The sequence below is a fragment of the Trichomonas vaginalis genome, chromosome II, assembly GCF_026262505.1.
Source record: "Trichomonas vaginalis G3 chromosome II, whole genome shotgun sequence".
Lineage (NCBI taxonomy): Eukaryota > Parabasalia > Trichomonadida > Trichomonadidae > Trichomonas > Trichomonas vaginalis.
In genome coordinates, this window is record NC_067204.1 from 13,786,160 (window position 1) to 13,810,350 (window position 24,191).

Below are 24,191 nucleotides of genomic sequence, written 5' to 3' on the forward strand. Positions count from 1 at the left end.
TGTAGTTCCATAGTCTGCAGAAACAAAAGTAGGTTTGTTTCCATCTTGGTTAGGTTCTGAATGAACTTTAAACAATGTTTCATTTCTATATGTTTTGTTGAAATTTAACCTTTTATTTTCACCGAGTTCATCCAAAGATTGAACGTTAAATGCTCGTAAGTAAAAAGGGTTGTTGTATTTGTGTACATTTTCTTTCAGTACTTCCATTCTATGCTGAATATTTTCATCTGGTGTTGGAGTCTTTGTATGTCGGCAAACATTTTTCGATATTCTTCTACTATGTCAGCCGAATTTTTTTTAGACTCTTGGAAAGATTCCATATTCACCTCATACTCTTGTTGAGGGTCAAGATTTTTCGGCTGTTCCAAATCTTCATCTAGTTCTGTGAAGTTAGTTTCCAAAGGAGGGACTTGTTCGTTTCCTTCAGGCTCTTCTAGCTGTTGTTGCTGAACTATTTCTTCCATGTCTGGTTGTATCTGAACTTCTTCCTGTGGAGTTTCTTGTACCTCATCTGCTGGCATTTCATATATTCCGAGACTGTTTTTAACAAGTTCCCTATCTAAGTCATCCGGACTCATAAACCTTTCTTCTTTCGTTCCGTCTCTATTTTTTACGCGTTTCATGAAGAGAGTTGAATTGTCATTTAGCTCTGACACCAAATATCTCGGAGTAAATTCAGTCATGTCATTTGGATGATATGCTATTAAATCATATCCCTTAGCGAGCTTGTATTTTCCAGGTTTGAAATTATATCCCATTTGGTGCTGAGCCATAAAGCTAAATAGGTTCGGGTCAGTATTTCCTTCCTTGAACTTTCTAATAGCTTCTTTATATCTGTCACTAAAGTCAAGAGTATCTGGGTAACCATAGTCTTCTTTAAGCATTTTTAAGAAATCTTGGTTTCCTTGTTCTCTACTTCTTTTATGTCCTTGCTCTGTTTGTGGTTGTTGCTGTGCTGGTTGTGGAGGTGGTTGTTGTGCTGGTTGTTGTTGTGGTGCTGGTTGTTGTGTTGGTTGTTGTTGTGTTGGTTGTTGTTGTTGTGCTGGTTGTTGTTGTTGTGTTGGTTTTGGTGCATGCCTGTGTCTGTGTCCATGTGACGATGTAAATGTTTTAGGTAGTCCTGGTGCAGGTGCTTCTCTTGGAGGGTTTGGTGGTATATAGGTTCCACTAGCTAGTATATAAGTTCCACCAGCTGGTATATATGTTCCACCAGCTGGCACATATGTTCCATCTGCAGCGTAATGTCCTACCTGACTTTTCGTTTTTAAGAAAGCATTTACTAGGTCTGTTTTGGTCTGTTGTAACTCTTTTTCTTGACTTTCCACAACAGTTGCTCTAACGGCGTCATAGGCACTTTGAACTGCCTGTCTCGTTGCTGCATCTGTTATTTTCGTCATATTTTGTGCTACTTCTCTTAACTCGTTGTCGAAACCTTCAGACTTCAGTTTCTTTCCAGATGAGAAGTCGTTCACTAGTTTCACCTTACTATGAAGAGCTTCGAAGGCGTTCTTAAAGTCAGCATTTGTTAAAGCTTCATTTGAACTGTCTTCATCCGCTTGTATTTTTGTCCTTATTGACCCTATAAGTTGGGCTGCTTTGGCGTTGGCTTGGGCATCTAACCAGTCATTGTTAGCTTTTATATATTCTGCGCTTTTCATTGCCTTTTGCATGGCTGCGTCGTTATTTTTACTTTCTTGTGCTAAGTTTTCATACTGTACGGTTTGGTTTTGCAACTGTAAAAGTTTTTCTGCCTTTACATTTGCTTCAACTTCTTTTTATACTCATCGCTATCCATATATGTCTTCAGGGCTTTTTGTTTTATCTCTTCATCTTTCAGTACTTTATATTGAGTAGTATGGTTTTTCAAATTTACAACATCTTGTTCCATTTTTGCTACTTCTGCTGCTTTTTCTGACACTTTTTTCGCATATTCCTCTGTACTTAGTTCTTTCAGTTGTTCTTCTTTCTTCTTTTTCTCTACGTTTAACTCATTGAGTTTCTTTGTGTGTCTGTCATATTCTAGTTTCTTTTCGTTTTCACTTATTTGCTTCTGTATGTCTATGTTTGACTTTTTGACATCTGATATTTGATTTTTGAGTGAACTCAAATTCATTTGACTTTGAGGGTTATAGGCTGTTCCGTCTGCGGCTCCACCATAGCCTGCCATTTTCGCTAAAAGTGCCGCTCTTAAACCTCCACTCTGTGCACCAAAAACTCGGTTTAAAAGCATAGGATTGCTTGACATTTGTTGCAACATAGTGGGTCATTCATCATTTGTTGTTGCAACTGTTGTTGTGGTGTCAGTTTTACTATTGGATGTTTCAATGCTCCCTTCCTCTTACGTATATTCTTACGTAGCTTACGTGGCATTTTAAGTGAAGTAAAAAACGGTTTTTGACAGATGTTTATATGACACTTTTTTGTTCAGCACAAAAACTACTCGGTCAAAGTGTTGTCAGTTTTGTAAAATAACCGTCTTATCTCATTCTATAAGGGGGAAAGTCTTCTCAAAGTATACTTCCTTGGAACGCCGGTAACTTTTCCTGTAGCGACGATAGACCCTTACTTGTCCGGACATAGTTATACTATTTTGAGCCCTCTACCGAAAAGTCAACGACAACGACTTTCAAAAATTTTAAGGGCTAGAAGGCACGAAGTGCCTGGGAAGCCCCCTTCACCAAAAAAACCTCATTTTATACCTCATTGTATACTAAACATCTTCAGGGGCTAGAGGGCACGAAGTGCCTGGAGGCCCCAGTCCCTTTTTTTTTTTTTTTTTTTTTTATATGCAAGCTATATTTTAAATATGGAGCAAATCGGATCGGCGAAAGGAGTTTAGTTACCTTTAAAATTTATATAAAATTTTTAAAAATCATGACCTAAAAGCTAGTAGTAGTTAATTTTGTAATTTTAGAATTAATAAAGAGTTTAATTTCTTTTGTATTTTGAAGGAAATGCAATGTAATAAAAAGAATTTAATCTTTCTTGCGCTCAACACCAAGGGCACCACCACGGCGGCCAGTAGACTTTGTGCACTGACCACGGACCTTAAGGCCAAGACCATGGCGGATACCACGTTTCATACGCATCTTCTTCATGCGTTCGATTTCAGCACGGATGTTAGCGCTGAGATCTGTAGCAACCCAATGAGTGTTTTGGCCTGTAGCGCGGTCGAAGCGACGGTTGAGCATCCAAACCGGGATCTGGTGCTCTGTTGGGTTCTGGATGATAGAAACGATAAGTTCTTCCTCCTTTGGTGTGAGTGTACCAGCACGGCGGAGTGGGTCGAGGCCAGCGCGGCGAACGACGGCATAGGCGAATCTACGGCCAATACCAGAGATGTTGGTAAGAGCGAGGTAGAGTGGGCGGCGGCCATCAACGTTTGTTGAGAGCATACGGACCATATCACGGAAAGCTGCTGGATCAGTAACTTCGATCGGCATTCTTGAGAAAAGAACGAGCCATGACACTTTACAACTATTCAATTTTAGATGATAATCTAAGGAATTATTCGCGTTTTTATATTGATTATGGAATCTCTATACTCTGTATTATTAATAAATCTACTAAAAATCAGAAATTCTAATGCTTTTTAAATTTCCATTTTCAATCAATCTAATTTGACATTGTTGTGAAAGATATTAGTAACTGAATATGTTATAGAATTCTGTTTGTGGTTTGTAAAGATGTATAATAAGATAATCGCCATCATCATAACTAAGACCAGATGAACAATGCATGTAACCATAAGTTCGTTTGATGTATTTCTGTTTTTGAGAATATGCGAATTATGACCATTGGGTAATTGCAATATTTAAATGATGATCAATTGATGGAAAACGTCTGCATCTTGTTGATGGTTCCTTTGATCTAATATGAATAATTAATTCTTTTATCAAGTGTAATTCTCATATTTGAAACTAATTCAAAACAAATTCCTTGAAAATTGCAATTCATCTAACTTTGAACGGTAGCAATTAATGTGCACGCTGTTTTAACATATTATGAGTGTTAGAATGTCAAAATAGTATTGCAATTTTTCAAAAATTTTTAAAAATGTCTTATATAATGTAACGTTAGAATAAGATAGTAAAGACAATAAACTCTATTTTTATTTCATTCAATCTGAACAAACTTGATTTCTATATATAATTTTCAATAATTATTTTGTTAAACTGCCTGGTCCTGGTTTCTCTTCTTTTGGCTTCTTATCTTTCTTTGGTTTTTCAACTTTGAATCTAGGCTTTCCACGTAAATCTTTAAGTCTTGTTTTTTCAGCCATCTTGAGCTTGTCAATATAGCCCTCACCACGTTCGATGGCCTTTGCTCTTCTCTCCTTAGCCTTCTTTGACATGTTTTGGAGCTTCTTTTGTCTATTCTTTTCGGCAATGCTCTCAGCTGTGTTGAGTTTAAGTGGACTTAATGAACCAATTGGTTTATTAGCAGCCTTACGAGCTTCCTCCTCCTTTTGCTCTTGAGTTTTCTGCATAGCAAGCTGAAGGCCAGAGAAATCCATCAGAGATTTTAGAATTTCAATCAAAAATAATCGTTCAAAATGATCTTTATATCTTTATTCATTCTCTCCGTAAAATATAACCCTTCAGATGATCCAAAGAGTGGAATAAAATGTAAAGGTCCTCATACATTTGTTAATGGTACTGGTAAATGCGAATGTTCAGCAGATTTTCCATTCGGTGATCCTTCATCCGAAATTGGATGCTGGACTTGTAACCCGCCTTGTGACTTGAATGCACATTGCTATGGACCAGATCAATGCAGATGTAATGAAGGATTTATTGGTGATGGATTAGACGTTTGTGAGAAACCTGTTCCAAGTTTAAAGAATTTCATACCAAAGTCCGGTTCTGTTAACGGAGGAGAAAAAATTACTCTATTTATCAGTGTAATTGCTCCTAATTACACAGCAATAAAAGGTTTTTGCAGAATAGGACCTATGATTTATGATGCAATTTCCGTTAATACAACACACATTACATGCATAACAGATAAAAGTAAGCCTGGATCTTTCCCTGTTAGTGCTAGTTTCGATGCAGTTCATTGGTCAACGGATAACGCTACTTTTACATATAATGCTGACGGTGCCACCCAAGTATCTATCTTCTTTGGCCTGTTCTCCACATTCTTAATTATACTTCTCGGATATATGATTTTTTATTATCTACAAAAGACAGATAAATTTATGGAACAAGCCGATGAAGTTCTTCCATTGACAAAGTGGCATATGAATACGCCACATATTACGCCACAGGCTGAGCAAACCTGGTTTGATTTCTTATGGAATATTATTATTGAATAATCCTTAAGAAACTATGGCATTTTCTTATATTATTTGTTTGTTAATAAATTTTGTTCTATTGGTGTTTATTTATAATCATTTTTATAACAATTATCACGAAAGAGAAGGACTGACACATATTACTATGAATATTTCATGTCAGATGTGGTAAGTCTGGTATCAGGAGCATAAAAGTATATGTTAAAGCGTTCATTTTATATCTTACTAAAATTTAGCACCAATTTATGAATGAACAGTTCATTGAACTTTGTTCTTCTTTCTTGCCCCATGAAGTTCTCAGAACAAATCAAAAAGTAAACAACATTTCCCATATATATAAAAGTGACACAAAAATTGAAGATTTTTATTGAGTTTTTGATACCAGGTTTCATGTAATTTTTTAACACTGTTCATTAAATTATATCCATTTTTGAGAAGACATTTAACTCGCATTAATGGATATGTTAAAATAAAATGATGCCGAAATTACATTTGTATAAATTTCACTAAAATTCTAATAGTTGTAACACGCTTATGCATGGAAGTCTTGTTAACTCAAGTTAAATGACCATAAAGGTTTCAAACAAATACTTAATTATATCACTTTTTCCCGATTTAGTTTATTTATCCCAATATTATATTCAATTTCATTCAAAATACCGTTTGAATTTCAAATACACTAACAATGAGTGCTCCTAAAATTGGTAAAGAAAATGGGGTCCCTGTTAATCTCCCAGTTGACGTTCCAAATGAAATAAGGGTTCTTGCCCGGGTTACTAATTGGCAAATGGTAGAAGATGAAAAACGAGATCATCTAAAATCAAACTTTGATGATTATGATAATTCTAATGTTTTTATTTCTGGTGATATAATTTCAATTTGCATGATTGATGGAACGGAAAGGGCGGTATATAATCATAAATCTTTTCAATGGTCTGAATCTTATGATGGAACATTCTGTGAATTTATGCCAAAAGATGATACTCAGAGAATATTCCTGCCTGGTGATAATTCAGAGCGTACTTTCATTGCTAACTATCCTAAAATAGAATATATATATAGATTGGTAAATTTAACAAATCAATCTCAAAATGTAGATATATTACAAAGTAATCAAAGCAAAGCATCAAGATCAAATCCCACTGTCGCTTTAGATTTTAGACATCTTTTAGCTAAAATACAATTATACTTTCCAAGATTTTCAATTCAAAAAGTCACCCTTACCAATCAACCTTCGGTTTATTATAAATCCTACGATAGCCAAGATAGTAATAGTTATATTAGAAAAACAGATGAAGTAGACAATATCACTATGTTGTGCGAAGATGAAAAATTCACAGCTATTTTAGCTCTATTTGAAATAGAGAAGAACCAATCTTTAATAATAAATACAGGAGAAAAAAATTTAACAATTCCTCTTCAAGAGATATTTTCAGAGCTTAGACCAGGATATTTTTATAGTTATTCCATCATACTCGAAAAATATCTCCTTATGGCCAGAAAATATTCATTTAAACCCAGCATAAGTAGTGTAAATGCTATTTTTATGTCAAGGGTTTTTCGATGATATGAATTTTGGATTAAAATATCTATTAAATTTATGAAATAACATACTTGAATATATCTGCTGATTCGGTCATATTTCATCCAAAATATTTTGAATCGCATCCACCTTGCAAAGAGAATTTTGCAGATATGAATGTGTTTCCGAGATTTTCTCAACATGATTCGGCTACACTATTTCAAATCATCAAAAAAAAACTTGTTTAACTCCATATTTTTAAATATTTAACGCTTTTATAAGAAGCCGGAACCTTGGCTTACCTTATTTCGAACTATTTTGTAATCTGGCACTGATTTGTGTTGAGAGAATTGTTAATGAATAATTCTAGCCAAATTGAGTGTAACAGTGGATATGCTCTTATTGGTTCAGGCCGGTTAATTTTTATATAAATGAACTATATTGCAAAAGTAGTGAGTGAGTTGACCTTTTGAAATGCAGTTTAAATACACATTTGACATTCGAATGGATCTTGTAAAATGTTTTGAACCTATTCTTTTATATAATATCATAAGCTGATTCATTTTAGATTTAAAAGATGAGGATTTTGTGAATTCTCCAAAGATTATTTTTTAAACGTCCAGTTGAGAATTTTCGATGAATGATCCTCACCTTGCGGGGATCCAAGCATCATTATTAGAAAAGGATAACAAATTAAAGCAGCTCAAGGAACAACTTAGCTCACTCACAGAAGAATTTGAATCTAATTGGAATCAAATTGCTGAAAAAGATAACCAAATTGAGCAACTAAAGAACCAAATTGCAAGTGCAAAGGCAGAATTCGAAACACAGCAAGCTGCAGTAGAATCTTCTAATTACTTACTGAAACAAGCAAGTGAAAGATTAACAAATTTAACATCAAAAGTTACATCAATTCAAGATAACATGCATAACTTACAAATGGAAATCAATAAATATGATTTCCAAATCAAAAAATTAAATGAAACGCCATTACCAACTGCAGTGATCCCTATTCAAGATGACGAACTAACAGAATTACAAGAGCAGGTTAAGGATGCTGAATCACGCTTTTATCAAGTAAAAGCACTTGTTCAACAAGTAGGACAAGAATGCAAGAATCAAATTTTAAGACTGAATGAAGAAATTCGCGCAGAAACAGATGAAATTAATTGTGAATATGCAGCTTTACAACAAAAAAATACAGAACTCACGCAATCTATCAAAGAAGTTGAAAATGCAAGAAAAATTGAACTTGCTCGAATTGATGCTGAAAGAGAACAACTTGAAAAGTCAAAGATCCCTACAGAGCAGTATGAAAATCAAATTGCACAGTTGAAGAAGGAAATTCATGAATTAGATTTACATATAATGGATTTAGAGACCAAAATTGAAAATGAACAAAAAGCCGAAAAGGTAAGACAAGAAACTGCTGAAAAACTTCAGCAACAGATAGATGAAAAAAGGAAATTATCTGCAGAATCAATAAAGAATTCTAAAAATATTCTTGCAACGCAAAACAAGGAATTACATAAATTGAAGTCTCTTATTGAGAAACAGAACGAAACTAATGAACGTCTAAAAGCAGAGCTCGATGCTTTACAGAGAGGAGAAGCTCAAAAGCCTGATTTTGATTTGATTTTTGAGCAAGATAAAAATGAAATCCAAAGAAGATTTGAAGCCGCGATGAGAAAGGAAATGAAAGCTCAAGAGAAAATTGGAGCACAGCAAAGAGAAATAGATGCACAAATACAGAAAAAGAAGCAGACGATTAATCAATATAATCAAGTTATATCTGATTGTCTTCAAGAAGCCAGGAAAATGGCCCAAACAGCACATGAAAGAAGGCAAAAATGTAAAATTTTATCTGCTCAATTAAAACAACTTCAAGGAGAATATGAAGCACTGCAAGCTAAAGCTAATCAAAATATGCCTTCTCAACCGGCAAACTCTAAAGCTCCTTCATCTCCTGTCATTAAATTACCAGCGCCTAAATCTCCACCAAGAAAATCCGAACAAAAGAAGCCTCCAAAACGTCCAGTAGATTTAAGCGAAGTTGAACAACTTTCTAATGAATTAGATAAATACGGAAAAGAACTGTCCGCTGCCGAAGAAGAAATGAAACAGTTAAAGAATGAAGAAGAATCAATCTACAAAGAAATTGTAAGACTGAAGAAAGAAAATGCAGAATTAGAACAAGGCCTTGAAAGATATGATGAAGTTTTTCAATATCATAAGATACTGAAACAAGAATCTGCATCTGCAGTTAGTAATGATAAAACATCTAAGAGTACATCAGGAAAGAGGAAATAATTATATGTAATTTCACTATTAGAGTGTGTTGAATATTGTTAACGTAAATTGTTTGTTTATATCATAATGTAATTCTTTATTTATCAATATACCATAAATCATATTTTTTTGGATTAGGATGATTAGAAACATTAAATATTTAGACGAGTTAATCATAATATGCAAAGATTAGGTCTTATTAAAGCAAAATTTCAAATGGGCAAATTAATTCAAAGAATTGATATTGATTTATAAACCAAAGAGTAATAAAAACGATTCAATTATATAATATAAGTTTAATAGGATAAGCTTATAAAAAAGAAAAAACAAACATAATATATATTCAAAAATTTTGAACAATAAGTAGGATTTTTGTAAATGAATTTGGGTAAAATCGAAATTAGTATTAGAGATAAGTCGAAACAGGAGTTAAAATTTTTTGATAAAATAAACTAATGATAGAGCTTATGTGTGAGTAAAACTTCACTTGCATGCTGAAAATGAGTAATTTGCTAGACCATTTGGCGGGTTTCTGAAAAGTTTGCAGATAATTAATCTTGCTTTTAGGAAATCGTTAATCCATTGCTCCGTAGGTGGGCTTTCTAACTGCCACAGTTGCCTTTGGAACTGTCTGCTTAGCTCATCAGCTATCAAAGCCATAAAAGATTGTTTTGAGTTGTATAAGATTGCGTTTTCCCAAATTAGATTGACATCTTTCTTGAATTCATTCAATGATTTATACTGTGATGTCACGAGTTTGTTTCTAACTGTGCTAAAATCACTTGGATTTTTAATTACATCGTAATAATCGGGAACTCCATCTGCAATTGCATCAACGGGCTTCGCAAACATTGCAGATATTGGGTGCTTCAGTAGATTGTCGATTATTTCTATACACTTAAGTCTTTGAACTTCAGTGAAACTCATTATATAAAAAATGACACTTTTTTGATCGAGAAATGTGACAATTAGTGGAAAAAAGATTCAATATGAGTGACGAAGATATTCCTATTGAGAGTAGCAATAACGAGGATCCAGAGGATGACGAAGTCGTTTTAGATGACGCAGACAATATGGATATTCAAGTTCCTGAAGCAGAAAACTATCAAGTGCAAGTTGTTCAAAACGTAGAACCAAAAGATGAAGTTTTGACGGAACTTAAAGAAAAATATAAACCATCCAATGCTGGTGAACTTAGATTAATCCAGGACTTGAAATCAATTAAATCAATGCCTGCTAAGGATCTTGGATTTAGTGCTGAGCCATATCAAGGACACCTCTCTACATGGGAAATTCATTTGTTCGGTTTTGAACCAAAGGATTCAATTTATCCAGATATCCAAAAATACAAGCAATTGACAGGAAGAGACTATGTCCAATTTATGGTTCATTTCCCACCTGATTACCCTATTAGACCACCTTTTGTTCGTGTCGTTCAGCCACGTTTCAAATTTCACACTGGTAGAGTTACGATAGGCGGATCAATCTGCGCAGATATACTTACAATGAACGGATGGAATCCATCTTACGATGTTTCCTCCTGCTTCTCAAATATTTTTGCAGAGATTTTCTCTCAGAATCCACAGATTGATTTTTTAAACATGACTCCATACTCTAAAGAAGAAGCTTATAACGCATATATTCGCGTCGCTAGAGAACATGGATGGAAACCATCAGATTTCTCTCCCAAATAATTATTAAGTTTAAATATTTTAATATTGTTCATAAAAGGCCTTAATTTTGCCAATTAATGACTATTGTAACAAAAAATTTTGAATTAAACATTTATTTTCAGAAGACAATTTAAGAATTTATGGAAAATGGTTTGACTCACTGCCCAATTTGTTGGACAGTGAATTGTAAACTCTTCATCTCTGATAACTTTCTCAAGCTGAATGAAAATAAGGTAGTCACAAAATCTAAGTAGTGAGGCTCTCAAAAATTGAACCGTACTCCATACAAAATTTGTGTACCCTCACTACTTAGATTTTGTGGCCTTCAATTGAGAGGTTAGTTTTGATAGAGCACGTTATAAAATTAAAAGGTGAAAATAAATAAAATTTAAACATTTAATTATATATAATGTAAGGAGTGTAATTCCAAATTTTCTAAAAACTATTCAAATTTGAGCATTTTTTTGGAAATAGTTAATCTAATATGTACATCTAATAACAACATGATTCATCACCTTTTCAAGCTCTGCAGTCAATTTTTTGAAATTTGATTGAAATAAACGTAGCAAAAATTACATTTTATTAGGGAATATATGAGTTTCTCTGGAAACAGGCTGAGAAATTTTAAATTTTGTCCAATCAACATGAATGCATTGAGAAATTTGGATTGATTTTCTGGTAGAATCTGGAACAATTCAACCATGTATAAATGGATCATGTAATCATCATGAAATGTTAGTGTTAGAGTTCAAAAGAAACAGAATGAGTGGAAATCAAACACAATCTGAATAATTTTAAACGTATACAATCTTTAAGTTTGTATTTAGAATTCTACATATATGATTGTGTAATTCGTTCTTTCAAATTTTCGGATTCAGGCATGTTTTGATAAAATTCATTCCCAAAAACGTCAATTAACAATTAAATTTAGTGTATTTTAAATATATATACGTATTATATTTTATAAATTATATTAAATTCGCAAAATTTTAAGTTTTAAACAAAAATAAAAAATGTTCAAAATATGAAATTATGCATAGGATATTAAAATTTACATGTTAGCAATTTTTTTGAATTGCTTTCAATTTTCATATTGAAATTTTTAAGATTTTTTTTCTGAAATAATAAGCAAGAATATCAACCTAAATAATATTAAATTCCATGCGTTAATTTCCCCTCAAAAGTCATTGACCGCCTCTCAATCTAGATTTTGTGAGTACTTTATATGGTAAATATTTTTATTCGTTCTCCATCTAAGTATTAGAGACTTTTCAATATTAAAAATAATTAATCTGCATCAAGTAAACAAATGTGCTTACTATTTATGTCTAATATTCGGAATGTTTTGGAGTCAATTTTTTTGGTTCCATGATGAAAGTAGCAGTTTGTTCATTATTCAGTCATCTGTCTCATATTTTAACGATTTTGCATCGCCAAAGGTCTTTCACGTACTTTGGTCAGAGAAATCAAGTCGAAAACCATGAAATAACAAGGAATGGAAAAGAAGTTCAATGAAGTTTATTGATCATTTATTTGAAGCATATAGAAAATGATGTTTTAGTCAGCTTTGAGGGGATTTGAATAGGTTCTACCGTATTCTCAATTCAAAATCCCTTGAATTTTACACTCAAAATTTTAAATGAACAAACCTCACAGAACTAGCGCCGCAGCGACGTTCGCTGAAATAGAACTTCCTCTTCAAGATAGAAAGCTTAGTGATTTACTTCCAAATGATTTTATCAGACAAATTGGTTTTGATCCAGAAAGTTTAATTTTCAATACACCAGATGTTTCAAGATTTAAGCGCCGAGCAACAGATCCTTGTTTAGTACAATTTAACAGATCGAAACCGAGTTCAAGAAGAAATTCTCAGTATGATAGTTATCTTATTATGGATAATACAGGAAAGAGTCTATTTGAAATTGCCAAAAAAGGCGAAGTACTTGAATGCTATTTAGTCGAGTTATCAGATGTTACAGTAGATGCATTTGCAATTAAACATTTATCCCAGCACGCAACAGATAGCGTTTTTGTACGCGATGGACCGTTTTTACGTCTAGGAAAAATCCTCAAAAGGATAAAAACAGATGAATGCGATAAAGAAGCTTTACAAATCATTTATCATGACGAAGACGGTTCAATCAACGATTATTTCGGAAGCTTAACCCAAATTGTTTCATCTGTCGCACCTGCTTTCGCTGTACAATGTAATTGTACTCTGAAAATTTTAGACGTTGAATTCGTTTCTTACCAAGCTAGAGTTCTTATACGCACTAAAGTGGATAATGTTTCAGATCCTATGCTTGCTGAACTCCTTCAAAAGCTTATTACAGTATTTATGTGCCCTGTAGAAATTTATTCTGATTTATAATGAAAAGTATATGTTGTTTGTATATTAGATATCACTGATTTATAATTTTGTTATTTTTTATAATAAAACTATTAACAAATTATCAAATTATTTTTAAGGTAATTTCTCATCGTTTTATGCTTCATAAGCTAAAGCCAAAAATTCAAAGCAGCGATCATTTAAAATGTATTACAATGGGTATTTGGGCATATGAACAGCATTTTCATGTACATTAACTTTGGTTCGGGCTCAGACTTAAATTAATGATAAGCTTTGATAATATAAAGGTTAAATTTTTATGACTATTGATCAACATTCTTCGGATTGGCTGGTTAGATAAAAATTTTACTTGTAGTTCTGCATTAGCAAACTATATGTATGATTATTCCTATTTTCTTAATGTAATAGTATCGAATAACTATAACAGAAATGTAGCTTAGAAAATATCGTTGAATCATTATCGCAGAAATAGTGCTTATTGAAAATGGATCATATACTTATTTATTCTAGCTCAAATTATATTGTAATAATACTATTGTATCATAGATTTCCTATGAAAAATATTCAAAATTGCACAATTCTTTATAAAAAATGTTGAAAAGTAAAGAAGTATGCATGATCGTAAGTGATTTAGTCAAACCATCACTGAGATACTTTAGGACAGTTGAATTATCTTATCATATTGTTTCGAATTGATGGAGCAATCAAAATGAGAGAAATTGTAAAATTTTGTAAACACGTTTTTTTATTTTTTTCAAATTTTTTGTTTCAATCCTGAGAGTATCATAAAATGTCGAGCACTATGAAAATGCTGCGCAAAATTTATCAACAGAGTGATAAAAAGTCTGTTGTGACAGAGCTTATCGCTCTCAGGCCAATTTCACCTGTTGATACTGCTGAATCACATCCATTTCAAACAGTTTTCGAAGATACGAATCCTCCACCTGAACCAGTTGATCAGTTTGCACCTTACCTATCACGAAAACTCACACTTAAAAGAAATGAAAGAATAGAAAAATTAAAAGCAAAAATGCAACAAGCAAAACCAACATTTGTTCTTACAGGATCTAATGCTATGGCTCCTGATGATGAAGTTTCCCAAACTCAATCAGCAATTGTTAGACCAAACTTAGAAAGAAAGAACGATATCTACAATAATTTAACTACAAGAGCTCTTCAAAAGCATATCAAGATGGAGCAATGCTTCGATAAAATTGTATCTCAGTCATCAAGTATGCCTTTACCAAGATTATTCGAAACAGTTTTACAAACTTATTTCCTTGCAGAAAAAGTACTTTTTTATCACGATGTATCATCAGTCAAAGTTTTATATTGTCCATCTACGACAACTTATTGCTCACATGGCCAATGTTTAGTCGGATATTGTCAATTTGCTCGCCAAATTCTTAATATTCCTTGCGCAAGTAGGCACATTGCATATGATGCAAAGGAAGAATACGCAAATTGCCCGCCAGATGCCCATGTTTTAGTTTTTCCGTTATATGATGGTTCTACACATGTAAAAGCAGTCATTGAAGTTGTTCGTAACTCTGCCTCTCCAGCCTTTAATGACGATGACGAAAAATTTGTTGAATATCTCCAAGAAAAATGTAAAATTTATTCAAGATGGCTCTTTCAACCAATTCTTGATGATTCATTTGCAGCTGATCTTATGCATACATGCCGCCTTCGCCAATTCGTTGAATCCATTTCAGATAAGTTGACAAAATTATTTTCATGTCATGATGCAGAAATTTGGATGTACAATAAGACGAAAGAGCAAGTATTCGAGTACAAGCCAGATGCCGATGAGCCAGTCCAAATTCCTGCAAATGATTCTGGAATTCCTGGATTTGCATTAAGAAAAGAAATTCCTGTCTCTTGCATTTCATGCAGAGTTCACTCCGCGTACAACCAGAAAGCTGATGGTAATGGCGATTATTCCGTCCTTGCAATGCCAGTCCGTGATCCAGATTCTCCAGTAATTTACGCATTAGTTTTAAGAGGTAAAAGAGTTCTGCAGTTCTTTACAGATTATGATGAAAAGATTTTAAGTAGAGTTACATCTTATGTTATTTCCGCTTTAGTTTCTGCAGAAATTGTCGAAAAGAACCATCTCGCCCTTGAAGAATCCCTTAGACAGCAGAAACGTCTTAGATCCCTCCTTGAAGTCGCAGAAACATTGGCTGGTCAACTCAGAATGGATGTCCTTATTCCAAATATTATGACAAGAGCTTGTGATCTCGTCAAAGCCGATAGATGTTCACTTTTCCTTGTCAATGATACTCATGATAAGCTCCAAATGTCTTTCGGTGCTGGTCTTAAGACGACAATCGAAATTCCAATCAATGCTGGTATTGTCGGTTGGACAGCCACGAAAGGAGAGATCCTGAATATCAAAGATGCATACGATGATCCGAGATTCAACAGAGGAACTGACTTGGCAACAGGTTATCGTACACTTACAATTCTTTCTGTTCCAATCTTTGATGACAAGAGAGGTATCAGAGGTGTTACAGAAATGATTAACAAATTAGATGGTGTTTTCACTGAAGAAGATGAAAAATTGATTCAAATTTTCAACGTTTTCTGTGGTATTTCAATTGAAAACGCCAGATTGTACAGAGCATCATTAGATCTCACAATGCAGCTCCACTCTTTCAGAGATATTTCCGCTTCTCTCTCTCAATCTCAGACAATCAAGAAATTGCTCGAAGAAATCATCAAGAACACAAGAACTGTCATTGGTGCTGTTTACGCTGACTTCTATATTAGCGAAAATGGCCAGATTCAGTTTGCTCCTTTCGTTCAAGATGAAGATATTGATGAAACATCAAAGAAAGAACAAATGAAGAAAGAAGGTAAATCAGAAGAAGACGCATTAGGCGTCAAACGTGCCATTATTGCCCGGCTCATGCAAGGCGGCGCAGAATACGATGCAGAAGAGAAGAAAGAAGAAGAAATTCGAAACCAAAAGATTCAAAAATCTGTTAATCTGAAAGAATCAATTTTGGACAACAACGAAAAAGATTACGAGAAGAACATGATGATTGTTCCAATTTTGAGTAGCGACAGAGTTGTTTTAGGAGCTGTCGTCATGAGATGGAAGAAGACAATGAAACCTTTCACACACGATGATCTTAAACTTCTTGAATCATATTCCGTTTTCTTGAGTTTATCACTTGAAAGATTCAAACTCAAGAACATTGCACAATTAGGTTCATTAGAAGTTGAAACACAGAACGTAATGACTAATGATGAAAGAACATTAAGTATATTACCAGCCAAACTCGCAATGACTGATGAAGAAAGAGGTGCTTTGTTGTTAAGAAACTTCGAAGCAACCGATTGGAAAGGCATCGCTTTGTTCAAAGTCATCTTTAATGTTTTTGATTACTTCGGTTTGTTGAAGAAGTATAAAATACCAAACCAAGTCATGTTCTCATTTCTTTACGAGATGAGAGATAGCTACAACCCCGTCTTCTATCATAACTGGACGCATGCTGTTGATGTTACTCAGTTTATGTCTCATGCACTGGTTATTGCTAATTTAAGAGAATTCTTTACACAACAAGAAATTTTGGTTCTTTTGACAGCTTGTATTTGCCATGATGCAAATCACGATGGTTTCTCGAACTCGTACAATTTGAAGGCACAAACACCTTTAGGTATTTTGTTCAAGAACCAGTCTGTCATGGAAACTCACCATTGTAGTGTTTCCATTTCAGTTTTGACACATGAAGAATCAAATATTTTCAACATTTTCGATGATGACACATTAGCAGGAATTTGGCAGTTATTCATTGATCTCATTATGGCTACAGATATGGCTAAACACTTTGATATTTTAGATGCAATCAAAGCTCAAATGTTGGCTGGTCATTCATGGAAAGAAGATCCTGAATTCAGAAGATTATTCATGTGTCTTTTGATCAAAGCTGCTGATATTTCTAACTGTGTAAGAGAATTCCAAACTGCTGATAGATGGTGCGATGTTCTTTGCGAAGAGTTCTTCAAACAAGGTGATTTGGAAAGAGCTCAAGGAATGGAATATTCTTCGCCAATGAATGACAGAGAACATCTCGATAAAGCTAAGTCACAAATCGGTTTCTACAAGTCTGTTTGCTTGCCTTTGTTCGAGTTACTTGCTGAAATTGAACCTGCTTTCCAGGTATTCGTTGACAACTGCAAGAACAACTTAGCACAATGGATGCAGAGAGCTGAAGCTAAAGAAGCAGAGGAGAAAAAGAGGAAAGAAGAAGAGGAAGAAAAGAAGAAGAAAGAAGCAGAACTCAAGGCTGTCGAAGAAGCACAAAAGAAGGATATGGAAGAAATGGACAGACAAAAGAAACAAAGAGAAGAAGCAAAGAAGAAACAAAGATATTAATTTTTTTAATATTATTTTTATTATTTTATTTTTCCATGATGTTATTATTTATTATTAAAAAAGTTTTATTAGAACTAATTATATTTCTTTTAAATTGAGTTAATATCAAATCTTATATTTTTTTACGAAATTTGATAGATAAATAGTATGTTAACATACCAATCGAAGAATTTTCAGTTGTATTTACTAATTCGCTAAGACAAATTTTTGCAATAAGGTTGAAAGAATCTATAATCCATGAATTATATATCATTTCAAAGGATTGATTAGTAGGATTGTTATAAAAACTGCACTTGTAGTAATGGAATGAATACAAAATCTGAGAAGTGCTCATTTCCTGAGACAAGATATTGTAAATTCAATAAAATGCGAATTCTCTGTTTTTTGCTGTTATTTGAATAGCTGATTAAGATCCTATTAGAATTACATTTCGTTCAGGATCCAAAATTTCAATGATAAAATTGTGTACGTTTAGTAATGACTGGAAAGGCGAAGCAGTCTCCACGTATTACCCCGAATAGAAATGCAGAAAAAAGTGCAACCACGTCATCAAAAAAGGTCACACCAACAGGAAAATCTGCTTTGAAGTTAAAGAACTTATGCTCCGTAACTCCGCCAACTCGAAATGCAAATACAAAAGAAGAAGAAAAAGTTGCAGAGCCATTATCACAAATAGAATCAAGAATAAGATGTGAACTTCGCCTCGAAATGTTAATTAGAATGAGAGAAATGCAAGATTATTATGAATCAAAAATAGCCGATCTAACTGAAGCAATGGACGCTGATTCCTATACAATTTCTGCGCTATATGAAAACGGTCAATCTGAAAGTGATTCGTCCAAGAATAAAGTGAATCCAGAAATTCTCGAAGTGACCAAGGAAATTGAAGAATCTGTGGCTAAAAGAGAGGAATATTTCAAACTTCTTGATGAGAAAAAGAGGCATATTGCTGTTATTAATCAAGAAATTCAAGCAACAGAGGCGGAAAATTTCAAGCTCAGAGAAGAAAGAAACAGATTACAGATGAGAGTCGACGCATTACGTAAGCAAAAGCAAGATGAAGATCTTAGGATCAATGCTTCCAATGAAGAGCAAAAAAGAAAAGAATTTCTTGCAAAAGAATGCAAGAATGAAGATAATGACCAGGCAACAAAATCCGATAAAGAATCATCTACTTCCTTGGCACAAAAGAAGACTTCTAAGAAATCTGTTGAGAAGCAAAGCTCAATGAAGGAAGATTCTCGTAAAGCAAACCAGAATAAAGTTCTTTCGCGTGAAACTTCGAAAGCAGATAAGGTTAAGAAACCTGATAATGTTGGTAAGAGTGAAAACTCTAAAAGTGAGCAAAATTCCATAGATTCGAGCAAAAAGGTTTCCAAAGATGTTTCTGCCAGAAAAATAAACGAGAATGCATCGCGTAGCAGAACTAAATTAGATACAGTCGGAGAATTCAATCAAAAGCCTTATCAAATTAAAATTACTCCTCAACTTGTTCACAAAGCAAAGAAAAATAAGGATTAGCTGTAAAAGCTGTCCTGTTAATCATTTGCACCTAATAAATGATTTGTTTGAATTCAAAATCGAGTCTTGATTTAAGTTTTTGTATATCGATTGGATTCGCTGTTGCATGAAATTGTTTGAATAGATTCGTACATTATAATAATAGTGTTTTATTTAATATCGCACAAATAATATAATAATCAAAAATAACTAAGAAAAAATATGATAGTACAGTCGAAAAGAAATCGGTGAAAATACTGTAGTTAACAATTCTATTACCAATTCAAGTCTGGGGGTGGAGGTGGAATTTCGGGTTCTTTTTCTCTTTCGGTTGGTATGAACTGTATTCCACTAAGTAAGAGATCTCTCTTTCGGAGAGAATCTGGCGTTTCTGGAGGTAAACCTGCGATGATATAGCGGAGGGCGTCGTACCATAGATTCATTTCTTCTGTCTGACCCCACATTGAAATTGGTATTCTCGATGTTTTTATTCCGCATGATATAAATTTTATAGGACCGTTTGGAGAATTGACCTGACCCCATGAAACGGACTTAACGCCTTCATCGCCAGTGATGCGAATTGGTTCGAATCCATCTGCATCAAGAAAAACTACACCGTTTAATCTTCTCATGCATGTTGCTGTTGCTTTAACGTGTAATTGCTCTGATTTTGTAAGTTGTGTATTTGTTATAATAATAAATTGTGTACGTTTTGCAACATAGCTTACTTGATACATGTTAAAAAGCATTGTCGCCTTTGCGAGATCTCTTTCGTTAGGTTCCATTAATCTATTGAAAATCTAATTAAAAAGTGACAGTTTCTTTTGTCATGGTTTGAATATATTGCTCATCAATATATCCTTCAACAAAATATATTAAAAGTTTTTGAGTATTTCGGAATTTTATCCAACGAGAACGATCCAAATCGATTTTATAACAATTGTTCTAGAATTTGATTTAATGATATTTTTAAATAAAAAATCAGAATTTTAATTTTCCTAAAATTGAATGATTTTCAAAAACAAATGAATGTGATCTGAAAAAAATTTGAATAAAATTGACACAAAGATCCTGATTACAGTTGTTAAAGCTCGCCTTTCGACTATCGCAAGTACAACAGCTTAGATACTTTACTTGATATATAGATCCGTATTTTTCCCAAGTGAGCGGGGTATCTCCAATCCCAGCCCTATCGTCCTCCCAGTGTCAGTTTTCAATATAAAATCCAAATTTTTTTTTGAAAATAAAAATTTCGAGAAATTTTTCTGATTTTTTTTCTTTGATTTTAATAATTCAAAATAAATTTGGGAGTAAAAAAACACTATTTAATGAAATTCATATGAGTGAATGTGGATAAATACTCTCAAAACATACAATTTATCTATTTTTTCTTTATATTATCAACTAATTAGTGATAATTTTTTTTGGATCAGATTTTTTTTCATTAAAAACATAATATATAACACAACAATGATGCACACATACGTATCTACACATCAAAATATAAAGCTTGTTTTGGTCTGGGCATCCCAACCCAAAATTCTTAATAAAAATTGAATAAAATTGAATACTTGGGGCTGGGATACCCATCCCAAAACCGAATTGAATTTTTTGAATTAAAGAATATATTTATGTATTTATAATATACATGTGATGTCTATAAAAAATACTAAATTCTAAAAAAAATTCAATTTATTCAAAACGTATACTAAGTGATCACTTCATTAGTAGGATCAGCAATCCTACTAAATGGTGAGAACGCCACTAACTAAAAAGGGAGTCCTTGGAGCTCTTGATCTCTTGTCAGTAGAGTTCATAATGAGGCATGGCATCTACTGATTAGAGATCAGAGCAATCCTACCTTACCTTCAGGAGCTACAAAGCTCCTAATCGTTACGAGAGGGAGCCTTGGAGCTCCTGAAGCTCATCAGCAGAGGCTATTTACCATTTGGGCCTCTTCTGATGAAAGATGCGAAACACGTCTACGAACCAGGAGCTTCAAAGCTTCTAATCCTTACTAAAGGGAGCTTTGGAGCTCCTGAGTCTCCATCAACAGAGTCCCAGATGGTAAATGTCCTTTGCTGATGAAAGATGCGAAACACATCTACGAACCAGGAGCTCCAAAGCTCCTAATCCTTACGAAAGGGAGCTTTGGAGCTCCTGAAACTCCTTTTACTATAAAATAGGACGGTTTTTCTTCTGAGGTTCTCATCAAATCTAAGACTTCAGAAGAAAGCTGTCCTATCAATGTATACTTACACTCTCATGGACTACAAGTGTACAATTTTAAGGCAGAGATTATCCGAGGCCTCTCATCAAATGAGGGACCTCGGATAATCTCTACCTTAAGTAGTCAAATAACTTTTCTCACTATTTAGGAACAAAAGAACAAGAGTTGGAGTACTTTAAGGCAAGATTCTTCCGAAATCTCTCATCGAATGAGAGACTTCGGAAGGACCTTGCCAAATCCTTGAAAGCCAATATCCTTGGAACTGAGCTAGAACCAGGGAGAAGTAGCATACTATAGAGCACGATAGTAATCTCGGAAATGCTTATATCGCCCCAAGCACAATATTTAAGAAGTCTAACTCATATATACAAGAAGTCAGGCTGAATAGATATTGTGCATATGGTTTGCAGAACTCTCATGATATTTAAAATTCATGTTATCCCAAAAAGGTGACACTTTGGGTGTATCGTCCATCCCAGGGATGCAAAAATCACATCACCTTGGATCTATACTTGATATGAAAATAACGATTCCAAATCCATCAATAATAAAAATATAAGAGTTTTCGCTATTTGGAAAAAAAATATTCAAATTTTTTATAAAATGTATTAAACTCGCTAAGAAGGCAAAATCATTCAATTTTAAATCCGTAAGATTCATTATCAATAATTATAAAAATAGTTTAGTATGAAATCGTTCATTTTTATTCAAAATTTATTGAGATTTCAAAATACATTTAGATTGTCATTTATTTTTAGAGCCCAATTGATAAATATTTTTAATTTTATTACTCATTTCATTGATAGATCCCGAAAATTCAAAATAATAAAAGGAAATGTAAAAAAAATTAACTCACAACTATACAAAAATTTATGTCTATAGCTCATATTCCAAATTTCTCATAGTTGCTGATATATTACATTTAGTATTTTAAACGAATTAGATACTTTCAGAATCAATAAATTTACAAAATTTCGAGCAAGCTCATTAATGCATTGTTTTGGTCGATGCATTATTGTTAGTATGAATCATGAAGTTGGCTTACGTGCGTTTGCACACAGAAAAAATTTGAAAAGAAAATGCATCAAATTTCTGAAGCAAACGGAAATCATACGGAATGAACGGAATCTCTGTGTGTGCAACTATCGCTGCTGAAAAATTGAAAGAGAATGACTTCCTAGATTGGAATGTAGTTGATTCTTTTGCAGAAGCAGTTATCCAAGCTGAGCCAGAGCTTGGCAAAAGCCTCAAAAATTTATTCGATCAAATACGGGCCAAGCATGATTCAGAAATCGAAGTTACAAAAAGTATCATTGATAACAAATGTGAATCCCTTGATTTGGCAATTACAAAACTTCAAATAATTGAAGAAAAAAATTATTTCAAAGATAATCAAGAAAGCAATGCCATTGTCGCAGATAATGATGAGAATAATGATGCTGAAGATAACAAATCAATAAACTCATCCTTCTATTTCGAAGATGGGGGAATTGTTATAGAAGGAGATCTTGAAGAGGAAGAATCCGAAGCAGAAATGTTTGTATTCGATGCATTTCAGTCTGATACAACAATCAGCAAACTAGAAAATAGTTTCCTTTCAGGAAAGAATCCACTCACAATTTGTATTGGAAATTATATTGAGAAATTGTCACATGGAGATACAAAATCAGTTAAAAAGCTAAAGAAAGATCTTGAAATTTGCAAGCATGAGATCAATAACTTAAGAAAGCAAAATCAGCAATATCTTTCACTTGGATTAGACTGGAAGAAGAAATATCGTGAGCAGTCAGCACAAATGAAAGAAATGATGGAAAATCATTATGAAGAAATTCGTGCTCTTTACAGACATCTTCAAGATCCGAGCCAAATAAACCAAAACAATCAGATCAACAATGCCTCGAAGAAATCTCATAGGTTGAATTACTGATTGAGAGTAATTAAAGTATCTAATAACCTTCCTGAATAAAAAAAAATATTAAATATTGTAATTTTTTATGCCGAAACGTGTTGTAATCAATCATATTGGCATATGCATTCATATGGCTCTTACATTCATAATAGATAATTGCGTCCTGTGATCTGAAATAAGATATGGATGAATTTCATGACGATTACTCCTTATCAAATTTTTCAGTTTCAACGCTGATGAAAAAAAATTAAGAACTGATCAGAATACGAAGGCGCACATAATTTAAATTAAGGGTTTCGTTTTGCTAAAATTGCCACTTTTATAGCATATTTGTTTTTGGATGTTTTGCGAAACCAAAAAAAAAACTATGATATACAATGTGTGTGTAAAGAAAATACTTTATTTACTAGTTAAAAAATCATTTGGTATTGATCAAGTTATTTTTTCTGGATAAGATATTATATGGATAATTGGATAGAAAATACAATTATATAATCTTGTACCTGGTTTAATTAAGCTAATTGTCATCAGAAACTTGTAATTTTTATGAATTTCAGATTTTCTTTTCATTACTGCTTTTCTTAATAGGTCAAGTTCTTATTTACGTTATAAAGTATGATATTTACAAATATCAAGTTATCATGTTTTTTGAGAAATTATGAGAAACAAACAAAAATGAAAAAGATAGGAATAGCAATGAATAGTGATGTGGGTATAGAAAATGTAAGAGATATGAATGCAAAGCAATCAGTATTTAGGATATTGACCATAGATTTCGAAAAAAAAATGCTGCATATTGAGCGAAAACTATGATTATATTATAAGGCTGTCATTTAAAGCATAATGATACTATTCCCTTTTCATTTTAATCGAATAAGATAGTAAAGATTTTTGAATTAGCTAGAAACTGATGAGATGTTTTCACAAATCAGATTTTTAATCTCTATAATGCATAATTCACTCAATATCTCAATTTTGATATTGCGAGATATTTTTGCTATCGGTTTCGCACTTTTGACACAATAGCAAGAGGGT

At 33.2% G+C, this 24,191-nt stretch overlaps 11 protein-coding genes and 1 pseudogene across 12 annotated transcripts, besides 2 other annotated features; 7 read left to right on the forward strand and 5 right to left on the reverse strand.

Annotated features, from left to right (window-relative positions):
- Positions 1 to 57: part of a mobile genetic element that runs on past the window's edge.
- Positions 58 to 410: 353 nt separating this feature from the next.
- TVAGG3_0540850 lies at positions 411 to 2,271 on the reverse strand (annotated as a pseudogene). Its single transcript has one exon. A coding segment is annotated over exon 1 (1,861 nt).
- Positions 2,272 to 2,871: 600 nt separating this feature from the next.
- TVAGG3_0540860 (Chain S Ribosomal Protein S13p/s18e) lies at positions 2,872 to 3,463 on the reverse strand (the record flags this gene model as incomplete). Its single annotated transcript, XM_001326009.2, has 1 exon — positions 2,976 to 3,443. One exon carries the CDS (start codon positions 3,441 to 3,443, stop codon positions 2,976 to 2,978), a length of 468 nt encoding a protein of 155 aa, XP_001326044.1.
- A 699-nt stretch (positions 3,464 to 4,162) lies between these two features.
- TVAGG3_0540870 (uncharacterized protein) lies at positions 4,163 to 4,516 on the reverse strand (the record flags this gene model as incomplete). The annotated part of the gene is made up of 1 exon (XM_001326010.1): positions 4,163 to 4,516. One exon carries the CDS (start codon positions 4,514 to 4,516, stop codon positions 4,163 to 4,165), a length of 354 nt encoding a protein of 117 aa, XP_001326045.1.
- Positions 4,517 to 4,555: 39 nt separating this feature from the next.
- On the forward strand, positions 4,556 to 5,317 carry TVAGG3_0540880 (immunoglobulins domain-containing protein; the record flags this gene model as incomplete). Its single annotated transcript, XM_001326011.1, has 1 exon — positions 4,556 to 5,317. One exon carries the CDS (start codon positions 4,556 to 4,558, stop codon positions 5,315 to 5,317), a length of 762 nt encoding a protein of 253 aa, XP_001326046.1.
- Positions 5,318 to 7,411: 2,094 nt separating this feature from the next.
- TVAGG3_0540890 (uncharacterized protein) lies at positions 7,412 to 9,166 on the forward strand (the record flags this gene model as incomplete). Its single annotated transcript, XM_001326012.1, has 1 exon — positions 7,455 to 9,128. One exon carries the CDS (start codon positions 7,455 to 7,457, stop codon positions 9,126 to 9,128), a length of 1,674 nt encoding a protein of 557 aa, XP_001326047.1.
- A 62-nt stretch (positions 9,167 to 9,228) lies between these two features.
- On the reverse strand, positions 9,229 to 10,034 carry TVAGG3_0540900 (histone acetyltransferase protein; the record flags this gene model as incomplete). The annotated part of the gene is made up of 1 exon (XM_001326013.1): positions 9,591 to 10,034. The coding sequence occupies one exon, from the start codon at positions 10,032 to 10,034 to the stop codon at positions 9,591 to 9,593; it is 444 nt and encodes a 147-aa protein (XP_001326048.1).
- A 50-nt stretch (positions 10,035 to 10,084) lies between these two features.
- On the forward strand, positions 10,085 to 12,040 carry TVAGG3_0540910 (ubiquitin conjugating enzyme protein; the record flags this gene model as incomplete). The annotated part of the gene is made up of 1 exon (XM_001326014.1): positions 10,097 to 10,801. The coding sequence occupies one exon, from the start codon at positions 10,097 to 10,099 to the stop codon at positions 10,799 to 10,801; it is 705 nt and encodes a 234-aa protein (XP_001326049.1).
- A 379-nt stretch (positions 12,041 to 12,419) lies between these two features.
- TVAGG3_0540920 (uncharacterized protein) lies at positions 12,420 to 13,151 on the forward strand (the record flags this gene model as incomplete). Its single annotated transcript, XM_001326015.1, has 1 exon — positions 12,420 to 13,151. One exon carries the CDS (start codon positions 12,420 to 12,422, stop codon positions 13,149 to 13,151), a length of 732 nt encoding a protein of 243 aa, XP_001326050.1.
- Positions 13,152 to 13,920: 769 nt separating this feature from the next.
- TVAGG3_0540930 (cyclic nucleotide phosphodiesterase family) lies at positions 13,921 to 17,517 on the forward strand (the record flags this gene model as incomplete). The annotated part of the gene is made up of 1 exon (XM_001326016.1): positions 13,921 to 17,517. The coding sequence occupies one exon, from the start codon at positions 13,921 to 13,923 to the stop codon at positions 17,515 to 17,517; it is 3,597 nt and encodes a 1,198-aa protein (XP_001326051.1).
- A 477-nt stretch (positions 17,518 to 17,994) lies between these two features.
- TVAGG3_0540940 (uncharacterized protein) lies at positions 17,995 to 19,038 on the forward strand (the record flags this gene model as incomplete). Its single annotated transcript, XM_001326017.1, has 1 exon — positions 17,995 to 19,038. The coding sequence occupies one exon, from the start codon at positions 17,995 to 17,997 to the stop codon at positions 19,036 to 19,038; it is 1,044 nt and encodes a 347-aa protein (XP_001326052.1).
- Positions 19,039 to 19,188: 150 nt separating this feature from the next.
- TVAGG3_0540950 (uncharacterized protein) lies at positions 19,189 to 19,807 on the reverse strand (the record flags this gene model as incomplete). The annotated part of the gene is made up of 1 exon (XM_051237907.1): positions 19,293 to 19,802. One exon carries the CDS (start codon positions 19,800 to 19,802, stop codon positions 19,293 to 19,295), a length of 510 nt encoding a protein of 169 aa, XP_051095731.1.
- A 350-nt stretch (positions 19,808 to 20,157) lies between these two features.
- Positions 20,158 to 21,758: a mobile genetic element.
- A 606-nt stretch (positions 21,759 to 22,364) lies between these two features.
- On the forward strand, positions 22,365 to 23,174 carry TVAGG3_0540970 (uncharacterized protein; the record flags this gene model as incomplete). The annotated part of the gene is made up of 1 exon (XM_001326018.1): positions 22,365 to 23,174. One exon carries the CDS (start codon positions 22,365 to 22,367, stop codon positions 23,172 to 23,174), a length of 810 nt encoding a protein of 269 aa, XP_001326053.1.
- Positions 23,175 to 24,191: the final 1,017 nt, after the last annotated feature.